At 45.8% G+C, this 27,973-nt stretch overlaps 1 protein-coding gene across 1 annotated transcript; it reads left to right on the top strand.

The window, feature by feature from the left end:
• Positions 1-4: 4 nt before the first annotated feature.
• On the top strand, positions 5-27,973 carry Yars1 (tyrosyl-tRNA synthetase 1). The gene is made up of 13 exons (XM_038335063.2): positions 5-212; positions 7,185-7,331; positions 7,460-7,635; positions 10,195-10,324; positions 15,649-15,729; positions 17,124-17,216; positions 19,135-19,270; positions 19,991-20,076; positions 22,779-22,914; positions 23,456-23,553; positions 24,572-24,765; positions 25,911-26,052; positions 27,195-27,973. The coding sequence occupies exons 1-13, from the start codon at positions 48-50 to the stop codon at positions 27,303-27,305; spliced, it is 1,695 nt and encodes a 564-aa protein (XP_038190991.1). The 5' UTR covers positions 5-47; the 3' UTR covers positions 27,306-27,973.

Here is a 27,973-nt window from a genome sequence, read left to right as displayed (position 1 = left end):
GGCGGAAGTGCATCTAGGCCTAGCAAGCGGAGCTACGAGCTCAGCTGATGCAACCTGAAGGGACTAGCGTGACAGTTCCCGGCACGCGGCGGCGGCGGCGGGCGAGGAAAGGGCGCGGGTGCCAGCTGAGCGCGGGAAGCGGAGAAAGCGGAGCCATGGGGGATGCTCCTAGCCTTGAAGAGAAGCTGCACCTTATCACCCGGAACCTGCAGGTCGGGCCTTGGGATTGGAATGCGCCGTTGGGTACTGGGGACTCCAGTCCGGTGATCCCGAGTCCAGCCCCGGGTCCTAAGCGTGTAGGGCGTCGATCTCCGCGCCTGGGCCTCTTTAAGGTCCTCTGCTAATTGATCAGTAAGTCAGTCAAGCAGCCATTCCCAGGATGCAAAAGAAACCACCACAACGGGCTCGCCTTTTGTGTGCACTTATCTTGTGCTGTAGCCATTCTGGGGCTAGGAACTCCATTCCATCATCCCATTTATTATATGCCGGGCGCAGTGCTAGGCTCTAGGGAGTCAGGGCCGTGTCCACTCAGAGCTCTTGTGGAAAGAACTAGAAGTTTAAAACGACTCATAACTCCAAACACTAAAAATAAAGTAAGTCGTGAAAGTTCCTGTGGCTGGAGTTCTGAAAAGAAATGGGGCCGGGTGGACTGAAGAGATAGCTCAGAGGAGCTCAGGGGTTCAAAGCCCTTGCTTTTTCCGAACCCCGATTCCGTTCCCAGCACCCATGTCAGGCAGCTCAACACGGCTGCAGAGGACCTGGCATCCCCTTCAGGCTTCCATGGGTACACATGTGTAAGAAGTAAAGAGCCGGGCGGTGGTGGCACACGCCTTTAATCCCAGCGCTCAGGAGGCAGAGGCAGGTGGATCTGTGAGTTCGAAACCAGCTTGGTCTACAGAGCAAGCTCCAGGATAGCCAAAGCTACACACAGAGAAACCCTATCTTGGGGGGGGGGGCGGGGGGGAGGAAAGAGGAGGAAGAAGGAAGGCTTCCTCAGAGGATGTGCCCTCCAAACTGTGCCCAACAACATATGCATCTTCTGTTTACTTAGCAGGTGCTTCTGTTGTCAGCAACTACAAGTATAGGGGTTAACCAGAAAAATCCTGAACAGCAATTTCAGACAGAGGGACCCAAGGGGAGCAAGAATTTGTGGTTCAGAGAGAAGGCTAGGGGTATGGCTCACTGGTCTAGCAACTGCCACAGCACCGTCTCCATCCTGCTCTTCCTCCCTAGAACTTACCACTGTCATTTGACTTGTCCTTTAGGAGAGGCAGACAGGAGCCCAGTCATGAGCACCTTGTAAAGTTTGTTTTACAGGCCAGATCAAGACTGTATTAGACTTATGCTAAGGGCAGGCGCAGCACTGAAGCGTCTTTCTGGCTTTTATTTTTTTTATTTTATTTAAGCTGTAATTCACAGTTCCTGGGTGTGGTGTGGTACATTCTTCTGTAATTTCAGCACCTAAGAGGCAGAGACAGGAGACTCACTTCAACTTGGAGGCCAGCCTCGTATACATAGCTCCTGGCTAGCTGGGGCTATTTATGGAGACCCTGTGTCTTAGAGCGCTCACCCCTTTAAAGGGGACAGTTTAGTCAATGTCTGTATATCCACAGGGTTGGTTATTTTCCCCCAGAGGAATGTGAACCCACCTGAGCATGGTAGCACAGGCCTGTAGTCCCAGCACGTGCTATATGATGACTTTGTTTCTGTTGTTTCTGTAGTGAGGAGCTGCAGGCTGCGTTCCCGCCCGGCTCCCGGCCACCTGGCTAGCTTATGCCCCGAAATAACACACAAATTGTATTCATTTAAATACTGCCTGGCCCATTATATCTAGCCTCTTCTTGGCTAACTCTCATATTTTGATTAACCCATTCTAATAATCTGTGTAGCACCACGAAGTGGTGTCTTACAGGGAAAGATTCAGCATGTCTGACCTGGTGGCTGGCTTCATGGTGACTGTCTCAGAGAGGAGAGGCATGACGATTGCCTGAGGCATCTGCCTCACTCCCAGCATCCTGTTCTGTCTACTCCACCCACCTATGTTCTGACCTATCAGGCCAAGCAGTTTCTATTTTTTTTGGGGGGGTGGGGGGGTTTCGAGACAGTGTTTCCCTGTAGTTTCTAGAGCCTGTCCTGGAGCTAGCTCTTGTAGACCAGGCTGGCCTCGAACTCAGAGATCCGCCTGCCTCTGCCTCCCGAGTGCTGTGATTAAAGGCGTGCGCCACCACCGCCCGGCCACCAAGCAGTTTCTTTATTAATTAACCAATGAAATCGTCAGATAGATAGAAGACACACCTACACCATGTTTCAATGATAAAAAATGTGCTCAGAACACCTATATAAAAGTGACCCTAGATGGTACCTCCCTGGGAAGCAGGAGAACATGTGTCCTAGACCACTGGGCAAAACAGAAAGAACCTGTCTCAAAACAGATGAACAAAAGATATGAAAAATGAACCATGGGGGCTGGAGAGTTGGCTCAGGTGAGGATCAGGGATTCAAGGCCACCTTCAGTTATGTAGCTGAATTCAAGACCCTGTAACATTAGCTAACAATTACCCATTTCCCACCCCCAGCCCTAGGGAAGCACTAATTGACTTTCTGTCTCTTATGTGTATACCCCTCCTGGACAGTTCCTAGCACTAGAATCATACATCATGTGCCCATTGGTGTCTGCTGCTTTCACAGAACAGCATTGGACAGGTTCAGCTGTGGTTTTGTCTCCCCACTTTGCCCCCAAAGTTTTGTCTCTCCCCTTCGCCACCACTCCTTTTCCTCCTCACCTTCTCACTTTCCTGCCCTGCTTTCCTTTCTCTAGTTCCATGTTCTCTCCCCTCCCCAGGCCTCTGTGTCCCTTACCTCATCCCGCTGGCCTATTCTGACCTTTGATCTCTTTCAGGAAACTGCTTCCCTGTGGGAAAGGGCTCTGGTATGTAGGAGGGAATTAGGAGAGGAAAATAGAAACCCAGAGACAAAGACATCCCAAAGAGAGAGCGAGAGCACACACTGACCAGGCATTTACAGAGACGAGAAGAATCAGATGCCTCTGCTCTTTATTGTTTAAACCTTTTAAAAAAAAAAAAATAGGGGGCTAGAGAGCTGGCTGGAACTTTAAGAACACTTGCTGTTCTTGCAGACAACCCAAGTTCAATTCCCGACATCTACATCAGGTGTCTTGCAACCACCTAAAACTCCAGTTCCAAGGGGTCTGATGCCTCTGGCTTCTGCAGGCACCTGCACTCATACACATACACCCAAACGCAGAGACACTTAATAAAAATAACTCTTTAAAAAGAAAAGAGAATGATATCTGCTGTCAAGGCTCAAGCTCAGACATCTCGGACCTGGTAGCCCCTTGTCTCCTCTCTCTTAAGCCTCTGCCTAGGCTAACAGTAACTAGGTCTGATCTACCTTCAAAATAGATTCCCACGCAGATCTGTAGTCTGCCTTTCTCTTTCCTTTTTTGAGGCTAATATTTCATTATATGAACGTACCACATTGTATTTATCCATCCTTTAACTGATGGACATTGGAGTTATTCTACTCACAACTTGTTGGTCTTTTTTTTTAATGTTTTATTTTTTGAGACAGAGTTTACATCAATGGTAGAATTAAAGAAAGATACTTCCTCTTAGAATAGTTTAGAACAAGAGAGAAGCCAAAATCTGTCTCTACTTCTCCCCCTGTGTCTTCATTCTGTCTGTAGTTTGTGGTCTGTGGCCTGTCTGCTGTCTGTTCCTGTGGCCTGTCTCTAACACGGGGGCTTGCTCAGAGTCTACTCAACAGCACAGAAATATGGCACAGGAACGGAATGAGGAACACTTTCCTCCAGAGATCTTTAGCAGAGTTTTACAAAGGAAGAAGTTACGTCATTGACTCAGAACAGCGCTCAAAGCCTCACACAGGTGTTGGCTGCTTTCAGTAAATGACTAACACAGAGATAAACAGATTGTTCTGGGTCAGGGGCATGGGAAAGTATATAACTTAAAAGAGTAAAAAAAAAAAAAAGAAGAAGAAGAAAAAGAAGCTCTGTATTTAGCTTGGATTGTAAAAGCTGACTGCATGGGGAATCCAAGGATAGTAAGGCTGGTTACATTGTTCTTTCAAAGGCAGGTTAAACTTACACAGACTGAGTACACAGTAGGTCAGCAGATTGAGTACATGGTCTTCAGTGGTCTTAAGGCATATTAACTCCACAGCTAGGTCCGGGAAAAGTTCTGTCTCTTTACAAATGGGGTATTTTCAGAAGTGGATATTATCACATGGTCTCTCTATGTAGTTCAAGGCACCTGGCTTCGCTTGAAACTTACTTTGGTTTGCTAAACAGGCAGTTCAGCAATTATGAGCATCTACTGCTCTTGCATAGGACCCAAGTTCAGTTCCCAGCACCCACATCAGGTAGCTCACAACTGCCTGTAACTCCAGCACCAAGGAGGCTGAGTGGGCTTCAAATACGCTTGTATACACCAATATACATACATACATATACTTTTTGGCCAGACGGTGGTGGCTCACACCTTTAATCCCAGCACTCGGGAGGCAGAGGCAGATGGATCTCTGTAAGTTTGAGGCCAGCCTGGTCTACAGAACAAGTTCCAGGACAGCCAAGGCTACTCTGAGAAGCCCTGTCTTGAAAAACAAAATAAAACAAACAAATCATTCAAAAATTGAAGCTAATGCTCATTTACCATTCCCCAAATACTAGGAATGATCAAATTAATAATTGTATTAAACCTTTGTTTTTTCTAACTTTTGGATTTTGAGCTGGTTTCTGATATAATCCAGGATGGCCTTCAGGGATTGCAGGTGTGTACCTTACCATCACACCTGGTTTTATTCAGTGCTGAGGATCACACCCAGGGCTTTCTTCACACTAGGCAAGCACTCTACCCCCTGAGCCACATCTCCAGCCATGTTTAAAACGTACAAAAGCCATACAGTGATGTAGACCCGTCATGCTTCGAAGCAGCCAAAGGGAGTAATTTAGACAGAATGTGAAATTAGGAACTAGATATGAAGTAGCTGTGTTGATAAAGTGCTTGCCTAGTGGACTGGAGAGGTGGCTCAACAGTTAAGAGCACTGGCTGCTCTTCCAGAGGTTCTGAGTTCAATTCCCAGCACCCACATGGTAGCTTACAACCATCTATAATGAGATCTGGTGCCTTCTCCTACCATGCAGGCAGAACACTATACATAATAAATAAATAAAATCTTTTTTAAAAAAAGTGTTTGCCAATGGCCAGTGGGCTGTGAGGCACTCAGCAATTAGGATGTCCACATGAGATTTGCCTTCGAGCACACTCGGTTTATTCACATAAACATCTCCTTACGATGCTGTGCTGTTTCAAAGATTAGATTACAGTAGTTTCATGCAAACAGATCTCTCACGATCAGGGAACAGTAGGGCAGGAAATGCTGTGGCTTCCACTAGACTCTCCTGTGAGGATGCTTCAGGAGCAGGCTTGACCTGAGTCCTTCAGCTGTGGCAAGCTGGGAGGATGACAGTTCTGAAAGTTCCAGAAGGTCCTTTAGAGTTTCAGTCATCAGCTAGGGCTGAAGGTGGGTGGGTGTGAAGTCACCAATAATGCCAGGAACTCGATGGTCACTGGAGACAGAGTCACAGTGGCCTGTGGGGCTCAGCACAGGGGTAATCCCGGGGTCTGCTATCTGGTTTCGGGGGTGGTTTCTGTTATTTTTTAAGATTTATTTATTTATGTATGTATATATATGGTGGGTTTTTTGTCAGCATGTACGTTTGCATTACCAGAAGAGGGCATCAGTTCTCATGAGACGACAGTTATAGACAATTATGAGCCTCCAGGTGGGAACTGAACCCAGGACCTCTAGAAGAGCAGCCAGTACTCATAACCACTGAGCCATCTCTCCAGCCCCTGTTTTTAGTTCTTAAACTCTTTGGGTGTGTCAGCCCATAACTTTATCAGACTCACCATTTTAACATACTGTTTTTCTATATTAAGTCAAAACTTTATGTTCACTTGTTTGTAAATATTTTTCTCCGCTTACAGCGGCATCCTTTAAGTCAAAACATGTTATATTCATTTTGTCAAAACAAATTTTCAGTTTAAAACAATATGACATGTTTTCAACAAGTTTCCAGGTTGCACAAGAATGGTTTCTCTCGTTGTAGCATACACAAAGGCCTGGGTTTGGTGCCTGACAAGGCATGGCATGGCAGTACACACCTGGACTCTAAGCACCTAGAAGTTAGAGGCTAGCCTGGGTTACATGAGACCCTGACTCAAAACAAAACAGAATGTAGGGTCAGAGGAGAATTGCTGACCCTTAATGATGGAAAGAGCAGTGGTAAAGATGCCTAAGCAGAAAGAGGAGGGAAGTAAGTGTTCGTTGCAGTTAGCTGCCTCAGGGTCCTCTGTGAACCTCAAAGGAGTATGGAGTGCCAGGTCGTGATGGCATATGGGAGGCAGAGGCAGGAGCATGGAGCTCACTGAAGTGAGACTGAAGCAGATGACAGCAGAAGAGATGACTATTAAGGTGGCTCCGGGGTCCAATAGTTAAAATCACTGGCTGCTCTTCCAGAGGACCTGGGCTTGGCTTTGATTCCTGGCTCCTTTCCTTTTTTGTCTTGTTTTGCTTTGCTTTGTTTTTCAAGATAGAGTTTCTCTGCATAACTCTAGCTGTCCTGGAACTCACTCTGGCTGGCCTTGAACTCAGAGATCCGCCTGTCTCTGCCTCCCAAGTTCTGAGGTCAAAGGTGTGCGCCACCACTGCCAGCATGATTCCTACCTCCTATATGGAGGCTTACAACCAATCTGTAATTTCCGTTCCAGGGGATCTGACACCCCCTTCAAGCCTTCTGGGTTACTGCACACAGACATACATGAAGGCAAAACACCTATATACATAAAATTTAAAAAGGAAAAATGCTTGTTGAGGTGACTACAAAAGGAAGGAGGGTAACTGAGGGTAGAGGGCGGATGGGCAGATCTGTGCCTCACATCCTAGCATCAGTGTCGTCTCCTAGAAGAGCAACCTACTAGCTTAGGTTGACTCTCAGCACTGAGAACAAACATGTTTGGACTCCAGTGACATTTGCCCACAGGCTCTGAGCCTGAAACCCCAGTGACACACGACTTTGTTTGCAGGGTAAAGGATGAGCAAGGTAAGGGATCAGCATTAAACATGCTCTTCTGCTTCCACAACAGGAGGTTCTGGGGGAAGAGAAGCTGAAGGAGACACTGAAGGAGCGGGAACTCAAAGTTTACTGGGGCACAGCCACCACGGGGAAGCCACATGTGGCTTACTTTGTGCCCATGTCCAAGATTGCTGACTTCTTGAAGGCAGGGTGTGAGGTAAGAACGCTTGCAGTCGTCATTGTTAAATGACAAAAGAGACCCTTAACAAGGATGGGGGTGGGGGAGGGAGTGGAAATCGCTGGGGCCGATTTACATTTTGGTGACTTCTTATTGTTTCCGTAAAGGTAACGATTCTGTTTGCGGACCTTCATGCTTACCTGGACAACATGAAAGCTCCCTGGGACCTTCTAGAACTTCGAACCAGTTACTATGAGAATGTGATCAAGGCAATGCTGGAGAGCATTGGCGTACCCTTGGAGAAGCTCAAGTTTGTCAAAGGCACCGACTACCAGCTCAGCAAGTAAGCACGTGATCACTCCTTGTGGATCTGGTATGCCTTTCTAATTACAGGGTGGTGCAGTCCAGGTACTCTTTAAATTTGGGTTGGGAGCTACTTGACATTACCTGTTAAGAACCATTAAACAGTCTGTACCCTTTGTTGGTTTAATTCACCCCTCAAAAAAGTACTGGCTTGGAAACACCTAGGTTCTATCCTGTTTGCTACAGATATAAATATAACCCTAACCAAGCCTCAGCCTTGGACCCATAGCCTGTGGCAAAAGGATGGGGAATGGCCTCCCTTTCTCCTTCAGCCTCAGCAAATAATGATAAAAGAAATATGAGAGAAGGCGGCCATCTTCCAACAATTCTATTGTTATGTTGCATGGAGATGCTAAGCCACCTTATGTCAGGGACAGTTGTGGGCATTGGTGGCCCTTGGTATAGATGGGACATCCTGAGATGCGAGGGGTATCTATACCTCAAAATAACTGCTAAGTCATGGACACCATTGCTCGTGAGAGACGATTTTAAAGATATTAAAGAATATGCTCTCAGGAGGTGTAGAGTACTGTCTTAGAAGCGGAGAACGGTTGACTGCTTGACCCTGGGAGAGTTAGAATCTCAGAGTAGGTCCAATGAGACAAGGTGCACCAAAGCACAGGGAAAGACTGAAAAATGAACGATATTAAAGTGAAGGCTTTGTAAGCCGGGTGGTGGTAGCACATGACTTTGATCCCAGCACTCAGCAGCAGAGGCAGGAGGATCTCTGAATTTGAGGACAGCCAGGGCTGCTACACAAGGAAACCCTGTCTTGAAAAACAGAGAGAGAGAGAGAGAGAGAGAGATTGCTATTTTTTGAAGTCCTGCGTAGAACTCCAAGAAAACTCCCATATCAGATTAAGACCTCCACCACATCAGAAGTAAAATTAAAAAAATATCAAGCCACAGGCTGGGGTGTAATCCTGTGGTAAAATAAATACTTAATACACATAAATTCTTGGTCTCAAGCATACATACACAAACACACACAAATGCAAGCCACAAATGGCCCAAATCCTCATGACACATGCAACTTTAATATCCAGTTTTTCAAAACTTACAGTCAGAGGCATAGTGGTATGTGCCTTTAATCCCAGCACTCAGTAGGCAGAAACAGGCAAATTTCTATGAGTTCAGGATTAGTCTGAGCTATGTGGTTCTAGGCCAGCTAGGGATACATAGTGAAAGACTGCGTCAAAAAATAAATAAATAAACAAAAAAATGATGATTAATTTTTTTAGTGACCCAATCAAGTAAAAAAAAGAGTTCAGTTGAGTATTTCTTAGAATTCTCAAGTGACTAGTAATCATATGGAAAAGAATAATGGCCCCTGGTTGTTATTCATTGTGAAAAATCACAATGTAGTCAGTAAATGGAAAAAAATTTTAAGAGGCAAAATGGGTAATAAAATTCACAATAATTGGTCTGAAGAGATGGCTCTGTGGTTAAGAGCACCAGCTGCTCTTCTAAAGACCTAGGTTCAATTCCAACACCAACATGGCAGTTCACGGCTGTCTGTAACTCCAGTTTGAGGGGATCCAACACCCTCACACAAACAAAACACCAATGCACATAAAATAGAAATAAATAGATCTTTTTTTTAAAAAAATTGACAAAATTACACTGGGAAATGGTTTGGCCTTATCTGTTGCAATTTGAGATGCAAATCCCCTGTGACCCTGGGACTCCAGGCCAGTAGGGGGATTTGCCAGTGTATACCTGTGTAGACGCTTGTTTCCCGGCCACTGCTTACAGAAACAAATGCAAAGCTGAAAAGTAGCCACAGGCTTAAAATAAGGTTCCTCTAGCGGGGGCAGAACTGGGTGGAATTAGGAGAGGGCACTGGGTACTGCTGAGGTTTTCTTTCTTTTTCGGGGAGTTTTTTGAGACAGAATTCTGTGTGTAGCTTTGGAGCCTGTCTTGGAACTCACTGTGTGAACCAGGCTGGCCTTGAACTCACAAAGATCTGCTTGCCTCTGCCCCTGGGTGCTGGGATTAAAGGTGTGCACCACCACTCCCGGCCCCCCAGGGGTGATATTTTTAAAATTTATTTTATGTGTATGAGTGTTTTGTCTGTGTGCATATATTCACACCCCTTGGATGCCTGTGCCCCAGGAACTGGACTTATATACAGTTGTGAGCTACTGTGTGGGTGCAGGGAACCAACCCAAGCAAGTCCTTTGCAAGAATAAGTGTTCTTAACCACTGAGCCACCTTGCCAGCCATATACCATATATTTAAAACTTTTCTTTAAAGTATGGAAGAAAGATTGGAAAATTGTAGTATTTATTGATTAGGGATTCCAGAAGAGAGAAGGGGTTGGCAAAGACGCAGTGCGTCACGAGATAATAGTAGAACGTTTTCCAGAACCAAAAGGAAAAACAGAAATTTAAAGTAATCGTTTGGATGAGTGGGTGGGTCTCACGTGATAGAAATGATGGCAGTGCTGTCTTTAGGACATCCTAAGGTTGGGGGGCTGTCCTGGGACACTGGGGCCTGGGCTCAGTCTTACAGCTGTCTCCTCTGCCATTCTTCCTAGAGAGTACACGCTGGATGTGTACCGGCTGTCCTCTGTGGTCACACAACATGATGCCAAGAAAGCCGGAGCCGAGGTCGTGAAGCAGGTGGAGCACCCTTTACTGAGTGGCCTGCTGTACCCTGGACTGCAGGTATGCCAGAGGGAGGGGAGGGTACCAGCTGCCTTTCTGCATTCTTTCATTTCTTTTTTAAGGGTTTTTTTAAAAGGCATATTGCTATATTTTCTCTCTCTCTCTCTCTCTCTCTCTCTCTCTCTCTCTCTCTCTCTCTCTCTCTCTGTGTGTGTGTGTGTGTAGAAGTGATGGCAGTGATGTGCTGTCTTTTTTTATTATTATGTATACAATATCTGTATGTATGTCTGTAGGCCAGAAGAGGGCACCAGATCTCATTACAGATGGTTGTGAGCCATCTGTATATGTGTGTGGGGGTATGGGTGTCCAATCCCCTAAAACTCTGGAGTTATAGACAGTTGTAAGCTACCATGTGTTTGCTGGGAATTGAACCTGGGTCCTTTGGAAGAGCAGCTGGTGCTCTTAACCACTGAACCACCTCTCCAGCCCTCTGCATTGTTTCTAATGAGTGTTCAGAAGCTTCTCAGGCACTGGCTGTACCCTGTACTCACTCTTCAGGTACCCTGGCTCTTCTCCTTCCTGGATACTTCTTTACTGTAATCCCCTTTCTCCCGTTTCCTTTCTGGTTTTTTTGGGTTTTGTTTTGTTTGTTTTTTGTTGTTTGTTTTTGTTTGTTTGTTTTTTGTGGTGTTTTGGGGGGGGTTGTTGGTTTTTTTTTTTTTTTCTGAGACACCACCATGCCTGGTTCCTTTTTGTTTTTAAGACTGCTCCTTTGTAAGTTCAAGGTTGACCTAGGTTACATAGCCAGAGTCTAGATAGATAGATTGATGGATGGACAGAGAGAGAGAGAGAGAGAGAGAGAGAGAGAGAGAGAGAGAGAGAGAGAGAGAGAGAGAGAGAAGAGCTAATTAAAGTTATGGACTTTAAATACTGCACAATAGCAGAATGTTTGCTTAGGTTTGATCCCTAATACTATATGGAGGGAAAAAGTTATCAAAATTTTAGCTCGACGCTGGGCATAGTGGGGTATGCCTTTAATCCCAGCACTCAGGAGGCAGAGACAGGTGGATCTCTCTGAGTTTGAGGATAGGCTGGTCTACCAAGCAAGTTCCAGGACAGCCAGCACTACACAGAGAAACCCTGTCTCAAACCCCCCCACCAATAAATTTTTTTTTCTTAGCTGAGCAAGATGGCACATAAATCTGTAGGATTAGCTACTAAAGAAACTAAGGCAGCTGGGTGTGGAGGTGCATACCTTTTAACCCCATCCCTCAAGAGGCAGAAGTAAATGGAATTCTTTAAGGTCAAATCCAGCCTGTTTTACACCACGAGTTCTAGGATAGCCAGGGCAACCTAGAGAGATCCTGTCTTAAGCTTAGGAGTTCCAAGCAAGCCTGGCAACAGAATAAACAAAAATGTGTTGTTAGGATGTTTCAAGACAGGGTCCCTCTGTATAGCCCTGGCTTTCTTGGAACTCACAGAGATAGGAAGTTCAAGGTGATTAGGCCTGTCTGGGCTACATGAGGAAATTATCCTCATTCCAGTTATGTGTTTGTTTTAAGTACCATCTAGTCTCCCAGTTGCTGAGAAGTGTTTTGTTTTATTCATTTTAAATATTTGTTTGTTTGTTTGATGTGTATGAGTGACCTGTCTTCACCCACACCAGAAGATCCCATTATAGATGGTTGTGAGCCCCCATGTAGTTGCTGCGAATTGAACTCAGGACCTCTGGAAGAGCAGCCAGTGCTTTTAACTGCCGAGTCATCTCTCCAGTCCCTAGTTTAGTTCTTTTAAGATAAGGTCATGCTATGTACTTCTGCCTGGCCAAAAATTTGCAGGAAGTTTGCTGGCTTTGCCTTCAGAGTGCTAAGATTAGAGGTATGCTGCACCACCGTACCCAACCTTTTTCTTTTCCTTCAATCAAATGGTGTAGATTTCTAGTCTGTGGTAACCATGTGTGGTTACTACTAGGAGGTGCTAGAACAGACAACCCAGAGAGAACATGCTCACGGTTACAGAGAAGTTCTGTGGACAGTGCTGGTGTAGCTAGTTCTTTACTCAGCCTTCCCGTGTGCCCGCTTCTTCGCTCCTAACCTCAACTAATTATGATCTAAATTTTACCAGTGTTGCTTTTTAAAACTCTTAAACTCAGGTCTAGGGAGATGATCCATTGGATAAGGGTACTTGCTCTTTCAAACCCCCAGCACCAACATTTAAAAGGGGGGGGGGAGGGCAGGCAGTAATTAGTTTGAGGCAGCTTGTTCTATAGAGCAAGTTCCAGGATAGCCAGGGCTACACAGAGAAACCCTGTCTCAAAGAAGAAGAAAACAAAACAAACAAAACAAAAACCCAGGCAGGTGTAAGGAACCTGCCTGTTAATCCCATCACTTGGGAGGCGAAGACAGGGAATCCCCAGGCAAGCTAACTATTAATCCCACTTTATGAGAGTAAAGATCACCAACCTAAAATGTTCAGTCAAATTAAGCAAGCTTTATTTTCTGTTACACAGCTCCCTAAAGCTGTGTTTGAGAGAATAGGGGTGTGATAACCCCAAAACAACAAGGCTAGGTGTTTCCAAGGGTTTTTGGTTATGTAGGAACTTGGTAGAACATCTTACCAGGGTAGAGGTCAGGGTATGGGGGTGTGGAATGTCAAATTTCAGAAAATGGGTCAAGACATGATCAAATAGTAATGAATTTATTTGACCTCAGCTTCTTTCTCGTCAGGCTGGTCCATTACTAACTAGCAAGACTAGCCAAGTTTGTGAGCTCCAAGTTCAGTGAGAGCGACTGCCTCAGGTGGAACGATGGAGGAAGACACCTGGCAGCCATCCCTGGCCTCCACACGCATGTATGCACACACACTTACACACATACCAGCTCTTAAACTGGGTCTTGCTCCACGTCGCCACTGCTTTAGATCATGGGTGTTTTTCAAATAGACTCTTACAATAGCCTGCTAGTGATGCTGTCTGTCTCCAGCCTACATAGGCCTCTGGTCCATGCCCAGCTGTGTCTGTAACTGGTGTCTTTCTTCAGTGCTGGTCACATTTCTCCTTAAAACTGTTCACTGCCAGGACAGTACTAAGACACCCTGGTATGACACTCGTGGTCTTATCTACTTTTCTTTCTTCTATTATTACTATTTTTGAGACAGGTTCTTGCTTTATATAGCCTTGGCTAGTCTAGACCTCACTCTGTGAACAGACTGGCCTTGAACTCACAGAGATCCACCTAGCCCTTCCTCCCTGGTGTTAGGATTAAAGGTGTGCACCACCACAATCAGTTATTTTAATTTCAAGACAAAGTCTGTGTAGGTCAAGCTGACTTAGAACTCGCTCTGCAGACCTGGCAGACCTTGAACTCTCAGGGATCTGCCTGTCTCTGCCTCCAGTCCCGAGATTGCAGTCACAAGCCACCAAACCTTGCCCTCCTCTTCTTGTCTAATCTTTACACTCAGCGTGCTCTACAGCTCTTGAAGTTTGCTTTTTTTTTTTTTTTTTTTTTTTTTTTTTTTTAGACAGGGTTTCTCTGTAGCTTTTTTAGAGCCTGTCCTGGAACTAGCTCTTGTAGACCAGGCTGGCCTTGAACTCACAGAGATCCTCCTGCCTCTGCCTCCCGAGTGCTGGGATTAAAGGCGTGCGCCACCACCGCCCGGCTCTTGAAGTTTGCTTTTGAAGACTGAATCAGTCACATTTTCCTAAACACTTGTCAGCCCTCTGCCCTCTCACACCGTCTCCTCTTTGTAGTAGAGAACCTCTACAGCAGTGTTTCTCAACCCTTCAATGTGGCGACCCCAACCATACAATTACTGTCATTGCTACTTCCTAACTGTACTTTTACTACAGTTAGGAATCATAATGTAAATATCCAATGGTCTCAGGCGACCCCTGTGAAAAGGTTGGTTGATAACCCCAGGGGTTACGACCCACAGGTTGAGAACCACCACTCTAGTTTTTTGGTGTTTGTTTTTTTAGAAACAGGGTTTCTCTGTGTAGCCCTAGCACTTGCTCTGTAGACCTGGTTGGCCTAGAACTCAAAGAGATATGCCTGTCGCTGTCTCCCGAGTGCTGGGATTAAAGGCGTGTACCACCATGGCCAGCTCTAGATGGCCTTAAAGAAAGTCCACCCCACAGTCTGACCCTAGGAAGACTTCCCCACAACCAGCTGACTGGAGCACAGGAATCGTTTCTTCCTTGGTGTTTGGTCCTGTTCCTAACGTGAGCATGTCGTTAGCCTTTACACGCTGTGTGAAATGATTCATTTCCATGTCTCTCCCCAAGTAGGTAATTGAGCTTCTTACAGGAAGGATGTGGATCTGATTCATCCCTGAATCCACGGGCTGGCACCAGGCCTGACAAGTAACGAGTAGTAGACACTGTTCAGCTTGTAGTTCCTGGTTTACTGCTTGGGGGGCTTGGGTTTGCTGTTGTTGTTGTTGTCTTGTTTGTTGTTATTGTTGTTTGGTATTGGGAAAGAATGGGACAGTTGGCCTGCAATCCACTTTATAGCATAAATTGATTCAAAACTCATAGCAATCTCTGTGTCTCAGCCTCTTGATTGCTGGGATTGTAGTTGTGAGCTCTATACCAAGGCCAAGTGCAGTGTTACCCTCCACATCCCTAAAGAGTATCAAGGAAACTGTACTCCAGAGCAAAGCAGTAGGAAGGCTCTGAATACTGGGCCAGTGGGATTGCTCGGGAAGTTAAAGCACTTGCCAACCAGCCCCGTGTCCCAAGACCCACAGGGTAAAGGGAAAGAATCCGCTCCTCCAAGTTGTAGGAGAGCATCAGGCCTCGTGTGAGGAACCTGTTCTCCCTTACATGAGCCTTTATAAGCCTTTATAAGTGAGATGAGTCATCATAAGCCTTTTGTTTGTTTCGAGGTTTGGTGCTAGGTACTGAATCCAGGACCTTAGACAAGTTCAGCATGTGCTCTTACCACAGACTCACACCCTTCCTCCCTCCCCTTTTTTTTCCCCAAACAGCATCTTACTATATTGTTCAGACTGGTTTTGACCTCATGACTTCAGGATAACCTCTTGCTTCTACCTTCCAAGTAGATGTCATGGCAAGCAGACAGTTCTTTGATGTGACACAAGCCATTTTATTCAGTGAGGGACCTCCAGCATCTCTCCCTCCCCACTGAATTAGATAGACTAGGAGCATCCTGAGAGCAGAGCCTACACCATATGCAGTAATGTCCACACACACAAGTTACTCAGCAGCTGTTTCTCAACCACCGGGGGCTCTGTGTTATTTATTTCCCTCCTGGCTCTACCCTGTTTAAAAAAAAAAAAAAAAAATCACATGATTTCAAATTTTTTGTATGAGACCCAATGGGGACAAATACAGCAGATGTTTATGCTCATGTTCCTCTCCACAGGCTTTGGATGAAGAGTACTTAAAAGTAGATGCCCAGTTCGGTGGTGTTGACCAGAGGAAGATTTTTACCTTTGCAGAGAAGGTCAGTGGCCACCTCTCTCTGAGATACACGGCTGAAGCTAACTCAGTTGTGATACGCAGTCACGCTGGTCAGACGCACACTGCATGGTGGGCATCCTGGCTCGGCAGACCAGAAAACAGTGTCTGGGACAGCACAGGTGTAAGCGAGCCAGGTCTGTCCGGCTCACCAGCCCACACTGTCTCGGTGCCGACCCAGAAGCTGCTCCAGGACTTGCTGGATTTGGTCCCTCCTGTTGCTCTTCTCTCCTAGAGCATTTGGTTTGCCCTGCCCTGAGTTTCGTAGAAACCACGGATCTCAGAGATGAGGTTTACCAGGGTTCAGGGGTCTGCACAAACACATAGTTCTTTTCTCAGAAAGAGCTTGAATATATTGAGAAGGTTGTTGTGGTTTTAGTTTGGGTTTTGGGGGTTTGGGAGGTTTGTTGTTGCTGTTGCTGTTGTTTTCTTAATGTTCATGGGTATTTCACCTGCGTATGTGGCTATGCACCAGAAGCCAGATAAGGGTGTCAAATACCCTAGGCCTGAAGTCACAAGTGGTTGTGAGCTACCATGTAGACGCTGGGAACTGGGCCCAAGTTTTCTAAAAGAGCAGCCAGTGCTGTTAATCACTGAGCCACCTCCAGCCTCTGCAGTTGGTCATTTTTGGCAAGGTGTAAAGAAAACAACTTAATCAGAAATATAAATTCCTGGAATACTTTGACAACTCTAAATCGTTCCTATCCTTTGACCTAATAATATCTGCTCCTGGAAACCTGACCTAAGGAAATAAAAACAAATAGACAAAACTTGAGTTGTGTGTGAGAGTACTTACCACGTTAGTAATTTAAAGCAAATATTTAGAAATAAACATATCCGGTGGCAAAGAATTAGATAAAAATGTTACACGGGTTGAAGAGATGATTTAGTGGGTAAAGTGCTTGCTTTGCAAACAGGAAGACTTGACTTTGAGTCACCACCACTCATTTAAATGCCTGCTGTCGTGGCGTGTGTCTGTGTCACAGTCTAGGAAGACCCACGGGTTCTGGGGCTCACTAGTAGCCAGCGTGGGCAAAACAACAAAACGCTGTCTCAGAAAACCATAGTGGAAAGGTAATTGAAGAATACATCCCAATGTCATCCTCTGGCCTTTATATGTAGCCACACGGGTGAATGCACCCTCATATATGCATATACGTGCGTGCACACACATACACACACACACACACATATAAAATATAAATATTTGTTAAAGTCTGCTAACATAATGATGACTTTTGAAAACTGTATATGTTTATTAAAAAGGCAAGGAAGAATGTCTGGTACATAGTGCCCTGAAGTTGCTGGTCAGACCAGATGCAACAGAGCACCGAGGAGAAATTTATATTAATATCTGCTATTGTTGTGCTTTCATTCCAGTACCTCCCTGCACTTGGCTACTCAAAACGGATCCATCTGATGAATCCCATGGTCCCAGGGTTAACTGGGAGCAAAATGAGCTCATCAGAGGAGGTAAGCTATTAACCATTTCTTTACATTTTTTTACATTTATTTTATCTATTTGGTGTGTGTATTTGTATGTGTGTGTGCATGTGTGTCCATGCGCCTTTACCAAAGATTACACATCTCCTTTCCCTTTTATTTAGAACTGGGGATTGAATCTAAAGCCTCTCCCATACCGGGCAAGCACCCTTCCATAGCTCCATCCTAGGCCACAACCACTTTCCCTTTTTCACACTGATTTATTTGTGTGTATATTTGTGGGTCCATACCTGCAGTGACCCGTGTATATAGGTCAAGACTACTTGGGGAAGTTGGTCCTCTCCTCCTACCATGTGGGGACCGGGGATTGAACTCAAGTCATCAGGCTTGGTTAGCAAGCCCTTTCACCCACCAAGCCATCTGGCTAGCCCCCCACACCCATTTCTTGAATCTAGAAAGCTTCAGCAAAAGACAGATTGAAGACTCCAAAGAACAGCGCCCTAGCTAACGAGAGTCTGGATGTCTGCACTGTGAGGCCAACTGTCATCCTGTTGTGTCAGCTGTGCTGCTGACGACCAGGGTGATCGGGTTTCATGTCTCCCGTCATAGGACTGTGGTCAGGTTCAGCCCTATTGCACTGGGCTTGGGAATGTCATCTACTCTGAAGGCTGAAGCAGGAGAATGGAAAGTACAAGTCAGCCTGGGTGGCAGACCCCTTTACCTGCTGAGACATCTCGCTAGTTCTGGCTTCAAACTGTTAATGAGTGATGTGCCACTTCACCTGACTAAAATCTCCAAACTTGTTCTTAGCCAAGCGGTGGTGGCACACACCTTTAATCCCAGCACTTAAGAGGCAGAGGCAGACCGATCTCTTTGAGTTCAAGGCTAGTCTGGTCTGCAAAGTGAGTTCTAGGACAGCCAGGGCTACTCAGAAAAACGATGTCTCAAAAAAAGGAATGAGGAATGTATATGGGACTAAAGAGATGGCTCAGTGGTTAAGAGCATATGCTATTTGGGGTTTTTTGATTGTTGTTTTGTTTTTAAGATTTATTATTTATTTTATGTGTATGAGTGTTCTATTTCCATGTACAACTTTATGCCAGAAGAGGGCATCAGATCCCAGCATAGATGGTTGTGAGCAACATTGTGGTTGCTGGAAATTGACCATAGGACCTCTGAAAGAGCAGCCAGTGCTCTTAACTGCTAAGCCATCTCTCCAGGCCCAACACTCGCTGTTCTTGAAGATGACCCAGGTTCAGTTTCCAGGACCCACATCCGGGGACTCACAACCGCTTGTTAACTCCAGTTCCAGGCATCCAGCATCCTCTCCTGGTCCCTCCAGGCACCTGCATGCATGTGGTACACATACACTATTTTTTTTAATAGATGGACAAATAGTTAGGGTTTGGGATATAGCTTAGTTGAAAGAGTGCTTACCTAGCATACATGAAGCTCTGGGTTTTAACACTGCATAATGCAAGCCTCGTAGTACATATCTGTAATTCTAGGACTGGGGAGGTAAAGGCAGTAAGATAGTTCAAGAATATTCTTCACTACAGCCGGGCGGTGGTGGCGCACGCCTTTAATCCAGCACTCGGGAGGCAGAGGCAGGCGGATCTCTGTGAGTTCAAGGCCAGCCTGGTCTACAAGAGCTAGGTCCAGGACAGGCTCTAAAAAAAAGCTGCAGAGAAACCCTGTCTCGAAAAACCAAAAAAAAAAAAAAAAGAATATTCTTCACTACATAGCAGGTTTGAGGCCAGCCTCAGTTACAGAGACCCTAGCTCAAAAGAAGACAAAAAGAGTATGTAATCCATGAAGGGGGGTGGGAGGCAATGGATAGATTTGACTTCATTAAAATAAACGTTTTAAATATTATATTGTATGTTAAAGCTAGTTATGTGTGTTCTCATTTTCAACCACAAGAGGTCTCTTTCCTCATGTCTTCCAGGAGTCTAAAATCGACCTCCTTGATCGGAAGGATGACGTGAAGAAGAAGCTGAAGAAAGCTTTCTGTGAGCCAGGCAATGTGGAGAACAACGGGGTTCTGTCCTTCATCAAGCATGTCCTCTTTCCTCTCAAGTCTGGTAAGAGTCCCCCGCTTGTTTCTCAGGGGCCAAGCTGGGAACTCCAAGTTCCTGCTTAGGACTGTCACAGTCCTGATGCCATATATACTATGCGCGTTGTGAGCTGTCCCTCAGTTGTCTGTGTGTCCATTATCAGGAAGGCTCTGAGAGATTGTTGGACTGCGGAGGATGTCAGGTGAGAGAGGAGACAGACATGTTGAACTAGAGTTCTTTTTTCTTTTGTTTGTTTTTCAAGACACGGTTTCTTGTAGCCCTGGCTATCCTAGAACTCACTCTATAGACCAAGCTGGCCTAGAATTCAGAGATGGTCCTGCCTCTGTTTGCTGGGTGCTGGGGATTCAATGTGTGCACCACCACTACCCAGCTGAATACAAAATAATTCTAAGCCATGGTTTTTGTTGAACACACAGTGTGGCTGCTCATCCAGTTAAAGAACAGGAAGGCTCGCTGTAGGGAGCTTATCTAACGCGAGTCAGCTCCTAGGAAGGCTCACTGCACTGTAGAGTGCACATCTAAATAGTCCCAGCACCAAAACATAAAATGCTGGGCTGCTGAGATGAATGGTAAAAGTAAAATACTTTAAATATGATACATGTGCACGCATGTGTGTGCACAAGCACATACACACAGAGATAGAAATAGCAAATCTACAAATAGTGATACATTGGGTGGAGGAATATTGTGTCTGCAGTTACTGACTTGTTTCTTGGTATGTTGTAGAGTTTGTGATCCTGAGAGATGAGAAGTGGGGTGGAAACAAAACCTACACCGTTTACCTGGAGCTGGAAAAGGACTTTGCTGCCGAGGTAAGGCTAGAGGAAGAATGAATACACACTGAAGTCTCACAGCCTCTTCCTCCCAGCTGCCAATCAAGTGAGCAAGCCACACACCTCTGTCCTGATTTCCTCTGAGACTGTTTTGTTAATGACTTAGATTTGGACTCAGGTAGAATGGCAAATGCCTAAAATAGTGATCTTCTTCACCCTCCAAGGAGCTAGATGCATTGCAATAAAGAACCTTTCTCCATGGCTGCACTTGTAGGCATATACCCGTACCAGATACACTTATACACATAATTAAAAATAAAAATAAAATCCTTCATTTAAAAAGATGAAGTAGGCATGTTTAGCTAGAAAGCAATTCTATATTCTGTCTTCACTATAAGAAGAGTTTCCCAGAGGAAAGACTAGGTTTTCTTGTGACTCCAGAGGATCGATACAAGACTGTGGGTTGGGAGAGAAGGGGTTGAAGACAGTTTAGTGATTAAGAGCACTTTCTGCTCTTGCAGAGGACTGGGGTTCAGTTACCCACATCAGGCAGCTCACAACTGCCTGTGACTCCAGCTGCTGTGCTCCTCTTGCCTCCACGGCAGTAGTGTACACGTATATGGGCACACACACATGCACATGTAACTTTTAAAAGACGAAAAAGACTTATATACATATCTTGAACTTGTTTTGGGCTTTTTTTGTTTTGGGTTTTGGAGAAAAGGGTTATATTGGATTTTTAAAACACGGTCCTTCTATGTAGCCCTGATTACTCTGGAACTCACCGGCCTCTGCCTCCCTAGTGCTAGGTTTAAGGTGAGTACCAACATGCCCCAACTAAGAGAAGCTTTCTAATAGCCTGGATAGTTGGTGAAAGTGAGCTGACTCACATGGCTTCGCATTCCCTTCCCTTAGAGGTGTTGGGGCAGCAGCTGGGGAACAACTTGGGGGAAGCTAGATGTAAGCAGGTTTGAGTTGCAGCCGAGAGACTCTGATCTCTGAGGTCTTGAAGCTTGTGTGGCCCATTTAGGGATGTGTTGAAAATATTACTCTGAAACCCTTCTCTGTTGTCTGAGGCAGGCCACAGAACCCACACCACTGAAAGCAGTTCTTTGTGGGAATGCTGAGCAGAATTAGAAGGAATGCTTCTGGAAAGTTCTGCAGCCGCATATTCCCACAGTACTTGCCACAGTGGAATTTCAAGTCTGGTGTGTCTGTATTTTAGATTTTCATTGCCTGGGACAGAAGCCACTCTCTGGTGGCATGTGGCTGTGGAGCACTTATGGTGTGGATACTGCAAGCAAGAAACTGAATTTTAATTTTCATCTGGATAGCTGCAGGCCTAAAGCTTTCATTCAAAGTCAACTATTCCCAAGGAAATGAAGACGTAGCATCAGAAACAGAAATGCTGTCATTAATGTATTACAATATTCATACCTAAGGGTGTCCCTTCAGAATATCTAAGTACTTCCAGATTAGGTTTAGGTACAAAAAGGTAACTTCAGGATATAGACAAGATACTAAATTTCAACTGGGAGGTGGTGGCTCATGCCTTTAATCCCAGCACTGTGCTGGAACTCTTTCTGAAGACCAAGGTGGCTTCTGAACTTACAGAGCTGCGCCTGCCTCTGCCCTGAGTGCCAGGATTAAAAGTGTGTGCCACCACACCGGGCAATGTGCCTGTGTTTTGACAGCAGCATTTCGTGTGAGGTCGTATGTGGAAGGCAACATGCCTGTGTTTTGACTGCAGCATTTCGTGTGAGGTTGTATTTGGAACTTTTCTTGTGCTGTCGTTGATGCTCAGACTTTGGAGCATTCCAGATCTGCCCAGCAGGTGAGGATGCTCAGCTGCACTACCAGGGAGCAGTGCCACTCACCACCGCCACCATGTTGTGTGGCTCAGTCCTCACTCTGACTCAGATATGCCTGCTGTCCTCATTTTTATTTATTAATGGTTTAAATTTTTTGCTTGTTTATTGTTTTCTGAGTCTGAATCTTACTCAATGCCTAGGCTGGCTTCGACATAAGCAACCTTCCTGCCTCAGCTTTTCGAGGGTTGAGGTTACGGGTGTGAGTCACACATGCAAAAGTCATCATCATCAAAACTTAAAAGGGGTTACACCACTAACCAGAACGTCAATCCTTACCTGTCTAACTTGGTCACCAGACCGAGGGTTACCCGGGTGAACATTTTTCTGTGGGTAACATTTGGTTTATGGCTCAAAGCATAAACAGAAAGACTAGTAGAATAGCAGAATTAAAATAATGAGTGCCAGGTAAAGATGGCGCACACCTTTAATTCCAACACTTGGAAGACAAAGGCAGGTGGGTCTCTGCAAGTTTGAGGCCAGCCTGGTCTAAAGAACAAGTTCCAGGAGAACCAGGACTATGCAGAAAAACTGCTTCAAAAAAAAAAAAAAAGAATGACAAGCACATTCAACCTATGAAAGCCTTTAACTAGAACAGAATGCCAAGTCAAGAGATCTGGATGCCAGGCTGAGTGCGGTGGCTGAGGCAGGAGGGTTGTGGGCTTGAGGGTAACCTAGGCTACATAGTGAAGCCTGTCTAGACAGGCAGGCACCTGACTTTGGGACCAGTCATCCCTCTCTGTTCTATCTTGTCTTGTAAGAGTGTTGTAAATCTCAAGACTGCTGGGAACATGCATCTGTCTCCCATGTCGCCTCTCTAATAGATTCTTGGTGTCCAAGCTTCATCTCACCAGGCCTTGTTTTCTTCTGTAGGTTGTACACCCGGGAGACCTAAAGAATTCCGTTGAAGTCGCCCTGAACAAGTTGCTGGACCCCATTCGAGAAAAGTTTAATACCCCAGCCCTGAAGAAGCTAGCCAGTGCTGCCTACCCAGATCCTTCAAAACAGAGTAAGGCCAGCTGGAAAGGCGCCTGGAACTGGGACCACACTTAGAACCTCCTAGTCTAGTCTGTGTTCACTCAACCTGCCCCCTGGGTTTGGTGATCTTGTCCCCAGTTGGTATTCACAGTGGCAGTCTGTTCACAGTTGCTCAGGCTTCCTGAAAAATCGCATCTTAACAGCCTCCCTGCTCCTGTCTCCCTGCTTCTGTCTCGTGAGTTGGTCCTCCAGTTACCAATGATGCTGAGGTGCTGCCGTAGATACAAATTCTGCATGGATTTTTATAATCAGAAATACCCAAAGGTAGCCAGACTACTACAGGCCCTGCCTTGCAGCTTACTTAGTAACAGAGAAAAGGCAAGGTGGGAATTGTAGAGTCCCTTCTGCAAGGCTGCTGGGTCTGTGGTAAAGTGTGGCTCGGTGGGTGGGCTCTGTGCTTCTCTCCTAAATCTTGCCTGGTTTCAGTAGTCTCATCCGGCACAATCAAAACTCTCCTGCCATTAGGGTGGGAGAGGAGAGTCCTGATTCCGTGGAGTTCTTCTCATTTCTAGAGCCCACCGCTAAAGGCCCTGCCAAGAATTCAGAACCAGAGGAAATCATCCCGTCCCGGCTGGATATGCGTGTAGGCAAAATCATCAGTGTGGAGAAGGTACTCACTTTTCACTACTACCCAAAGAGGCAGAGGAAAGTTAGGTTTGTGTTTCCATTTGGAGGAAACCTAGCTAGAGAAGGGAAGTAGCATCCCTGGGGTCATATTGCAAGGCAGAAGCCAGGTGTCTAATTGCAGGCAGTCTCTGAACTTTATACAACACAGCCAGGAACCTGGAGAGAGACACAGGTCAGAGAACTTAGCCATTAAATGTGGCCTGATGTACTATGTACCAGCTTGCCTGGACTAGCTTCTGTTCTTACCTTAGGTTGGCCAATTGCCCCTTAGACAGTGGCTGCAGGGAGGTGGACTTCCATTTTCTGCAGACAGGTCATGTGATCGACCAGTCATTGGCTGGGAACCATTGTTCTAGGCCTTTTTAACCCTGGTGTTGATTTGCTTGACACTGTATGGCCCTAAGTCTCCCAGCCACTGGACAGACTACTTGACGTGGCTGCTGGTGCTCCCACCAGAGAGAGTGAAGCCAACGTTCATCCACTCTACCTCCCAGGATAGAGACATCTGGAACCCTTGGTGTGGTACTTGGGGCACTAACAGTCCAGGCTACCTAATTTCTGCTAAGAGATTTTTCCACAAGCCATTAGGGTCATTTTCTCAACTCTAGCCCCTTGAGGAGTAAATGTTCCTTCAAGGCATGTTCTCAAAGCCAGGCATGATAATACATAATCATGATAATAATAATCCTAGGACTTGAGAAACTGAGGCAGGAGGATCACTGCAAGTTAAAAGCCTCCTTCGCTACATAAATGATAAAAGAAAAAGACAGGTGCAGGGAGCTTTGGAGAGAGCCGATGTGGCGATGGCCTCCTCCACTGTGATCATCTCCCATCTCCTTGTCTATTAGGGGTTGAAGGGAATGTGCCACATGTAGAAGACTCATTTCTCTCCTTCCCCTAGATGGCACCTGGGGAGCCAACAGGTGGCCAGCCTTGGCGGCAAGCACCTTTACCCACTGAGTCATCTCTCTGTCCCTCTGACAAGAATTTCTTGCTGGCAGCACCCAGATGCAGATAGCCTGTATGTGGAGAAGATTGATGTGGGGGAAGCTGAACCCAGGACTGTGGTGAGCGGCCTCGTACAGTTTGTGCCCAAGGAAGAACTACAGGACAGGCTGGTGGTGGTACTGTGCAATCTGAAACCCCAGAAGATGAGAGGAGTAGACTCCCAAGGCATGCTTCTGTGTGCATCCATGTGAGTGAGGATGGGGAGGTCAAGCGTGAGGAGTTAGTCTATGATGCCCTTCTGTGTGCCATGTACAAGCCCTGAGAAAATGCCCCTTCCACACTGATGCTAAACGATAAGGCATGAGCCAGGTGGTGGTGGCACACGCCTTTAATCCCAGCACTGGGGAGGCAGAAGTAGGCAGATCTCTGTGAGTTCGAGGCCATCCTGGTCTACAAGAGCTAGTTCTAGGACAGCCAGGGCTACATACAGAGAAACCTTGTCTCAAAAAAGAAAGGAAGGATTAGGGAAGGAAGGAGGGAGGGAGGGAGGGAGGGAGGGAGGGAGGGAGGGAGGGAAAAAAGATTAAGGCTTGAAAAGGGTTGCTGTGCATAAAAAATACACTGTTAAGATAAAACTAGATCAGTAGGTAGGGTACAGTAGCACACATCTTTAATTCCAAAAGATCACCAAGAGTTCAAGGCCAGCCTGGTCTACATAGCAAGTCCCAGAGCAACATAGTGAGACCCTGCCTTGAAAAAAAAAATTTTTTTTAGTTAAAAAATAAAATGAAAATGGACAGATGCTGGGCATGGCAGCACCTGCCTGTAATCCTAGCACTTAGTGGGAAAGGTCTCTGTAAGCCTAGTTTACATATCAAGTTCTAGGCCAGCCTGAGCTACACAGTGAGACCCTGTCTCAGCAAAAGAAAGGATAGACATTGGATACAACTCAGGTTGGTGGAGCTCTTGCCAGGCTGGCGAGCTCGGGGTTTGTTCTCTAGCACCTCATAAAAGTGAGTATAATAACCCACACCTGTGATCCCAGCACTAGGGAAGCAACGGCAGGTGAATCAGTTCAGGTACAGCCTGGGCTACATGAGACTCTCCAAACAAACAAACATAAATGAAGGTGTCACACTACGAGTAAGAGGTGGAGCCCGGATGCAAACCTGTTGTGATTGGGTACAAATCGTTGCTGGAGACCCAGATATTACTCTTTCCAGAAAAAGAGGTATTGAGTCCTGGGCTAAGTGTTCAGAGATGTGGAAAAGTGACCAGGACCTTCTGGGCTATGGCACTAAGGGCATCCTAAATCCCTTTAGGGTCCCGAACACTTTAACATCCACAGCTGTTGGGAAATCCATCATCTTGCCTTTTGTCCTGTCTTTCCAGAGAAGGGGTGAGCCGCCAGGTTGAACCTCTGGACCCTCCGGCAGGCTCTGCTCCTGGAGAGCGAGTATTTGTGAAAGGCTACGAGAAGGGCCAACCAGATGAGGAGCTCAAGCCCAAGAAGAAAGTCTTTGAGAAACTGCAGGTAAAATGCTACTGTTCTCCCTTGCCCAGGTTGCCCCAATGAGCTTAGAATTAGCAGTTGTCTCGTTCCCACTTCCCGCACTGAGTGAGGGACTTCAGACACTTGCTTGTCCATTTGATCAGTCTGAGAAAGCAGCAGATGGGAGGGAGGAAGCTTATCCCCATTTTACCTCAGGCTTTGACCTTCCATGCCAGAGCAAAAAAAGGAATCTTGAGTTTAAGGCACTCACTAATCCGAATATGGCCTGCCCCAGTTGTCCTGGACTCACTCATTTATTTTTTCAATAAATATCACGTTCAGAAAACTACAGAGAAACTGGTCTGGAAAAAAATAAATAAAATAAATAGTCATGTTCAGAATATGTGTCAGGCACTATTCTAAATGTCTGAACTACACCAGTGTAACAAATTAGCGCTCTATTTATAATAACAAATATTATAGAAACTGTGTTAAAGAGAGAAAATATCCACGGTCCTGCTGGGTATGTTGGTGCCTTTATGTAATTCCAATACTTAAGAAGCAGAGATAGGAAGAATGTCCCAAATTCATGCCAATCTGATTTTAAAAAGGAGGTCCAGGTCATCCGGAGCTAGGGCTACACAGTGAGACCCTTCTCAAAACAAACATAGACATTTCTAGTCCTGTCAAAGCTACTAAAATAAGCCTTGATTGCCTCCTTCAGATCTTCTGCTGGGCAGAGGAGCATTTGGGTTAGTCTGCTTTTCATCCCTGAGGAATCATGTGTATAGTGTATTGTGGCCTATTAGCCTGCTATAACCGGCTTGGGATGCATTTCAAGCAAGACCCTAGGTTTGATCCCTGGCAACATCACACATACCAGGGCTGCAATGATATCAGTAATCTAGAAGTCTTTGTATTTATTCATAGAACTGAATGTGCTTATCAAAAGATAAGAACATGGAAGCCTTTGGGAAACCACTCAGAAACCCTGAGCCAGGGATCATGTGTTGTAGTGCACACCTTCAATCCCAGCATTCAAGAGCAGAGACAGGAACTCTGGTCTACACAGAGTTCCAGGACAGCCAAGACTACTCAGGGAGATCCTGTCTCAAAATCAAAAAGTTGGGCCAGTTCATGTTAATAATGTAGTAATAATTTATTTTTTTGTTTGTCTTGTCCAGGCCGATTTTAAGATTTCTGAGGAATGCATTGCACAATGGAAACAAACCAACTTCATGACCAAGCTGGGGTCCATCTCCTGTAAATCACTAAAAGGGGGTAACATTAGCTAGCTGGCCCAGCATCCTCCTCACATTATCTGCCGTCTCAACTTGTGGCATCCATCACCCGTTCCCATCTCAGGACACTGAAGCTCCAAGTCTAAAACTGTTGATTAGACATGGGTCTTGGTAAGGGACAGCTTACCTTCCTACCATCTGGGATCATCCCACCTGGCTGCAAGGAAATTGACTGTTTGGGGTAAGGACGGCTGCCTAGTGCAGGCAGCTGTACCTCTTTCCCTTGGCAGCTGACTTGAGAAACCTGGTTTCAATAGAACTAATAGAAAAAGTTTATTCCACCATCCTTGTAATTGGAAAAACACTGGTTTCCAAGCTGGAATCTAGTGCCTGATCTGGGCTAATTACAGTTTCTCCCCAACAGGAAATTGTGGGATTTGAAAAGGAAAAATGGCCTAGAGGTCTACCAAGCTTCCAGGGCTGGCAGCATTCTCAAGGCCTGCCTACCCTGAGGCTTGGCAACAGTGGCAGGGTCTGCCCCAGCTCTGGGGTTTCCCTGGATCCGGCTAGGTTGGAACACTCCCTAAAGCATATGTGTCAGCAGCAGGATGGGCATGGACTGGCAGTGTAGTGCTTCCTTCAGAATGTGGGATACTTCATAAAGCATCTCAATCCAGTCACTGACCACCACTGTCAAATTCAAATAAAGTGTCTGAACAAGG

The sequence above is a fragment of the Arvicola amphibius genome, chromosome 6 (assembly GCF_903992535.2).
Source record: "Arvicola amphibius chromosome 6, mArvAmp1.2, whole genome shotgun sequence".
In the NCBI taxonomy this organism is placed as follows: Eukaryota; Metazoa; Chordata; class Mammalia; order Rodentia; family Cricetidae; genus Arvicola; species Arvicola amphibius.
The sequence above is the reverse complement of the archived record's forward strand: the minus strand, read 5'-3'. Positions and strand labels throughout refer to the sequence as shown.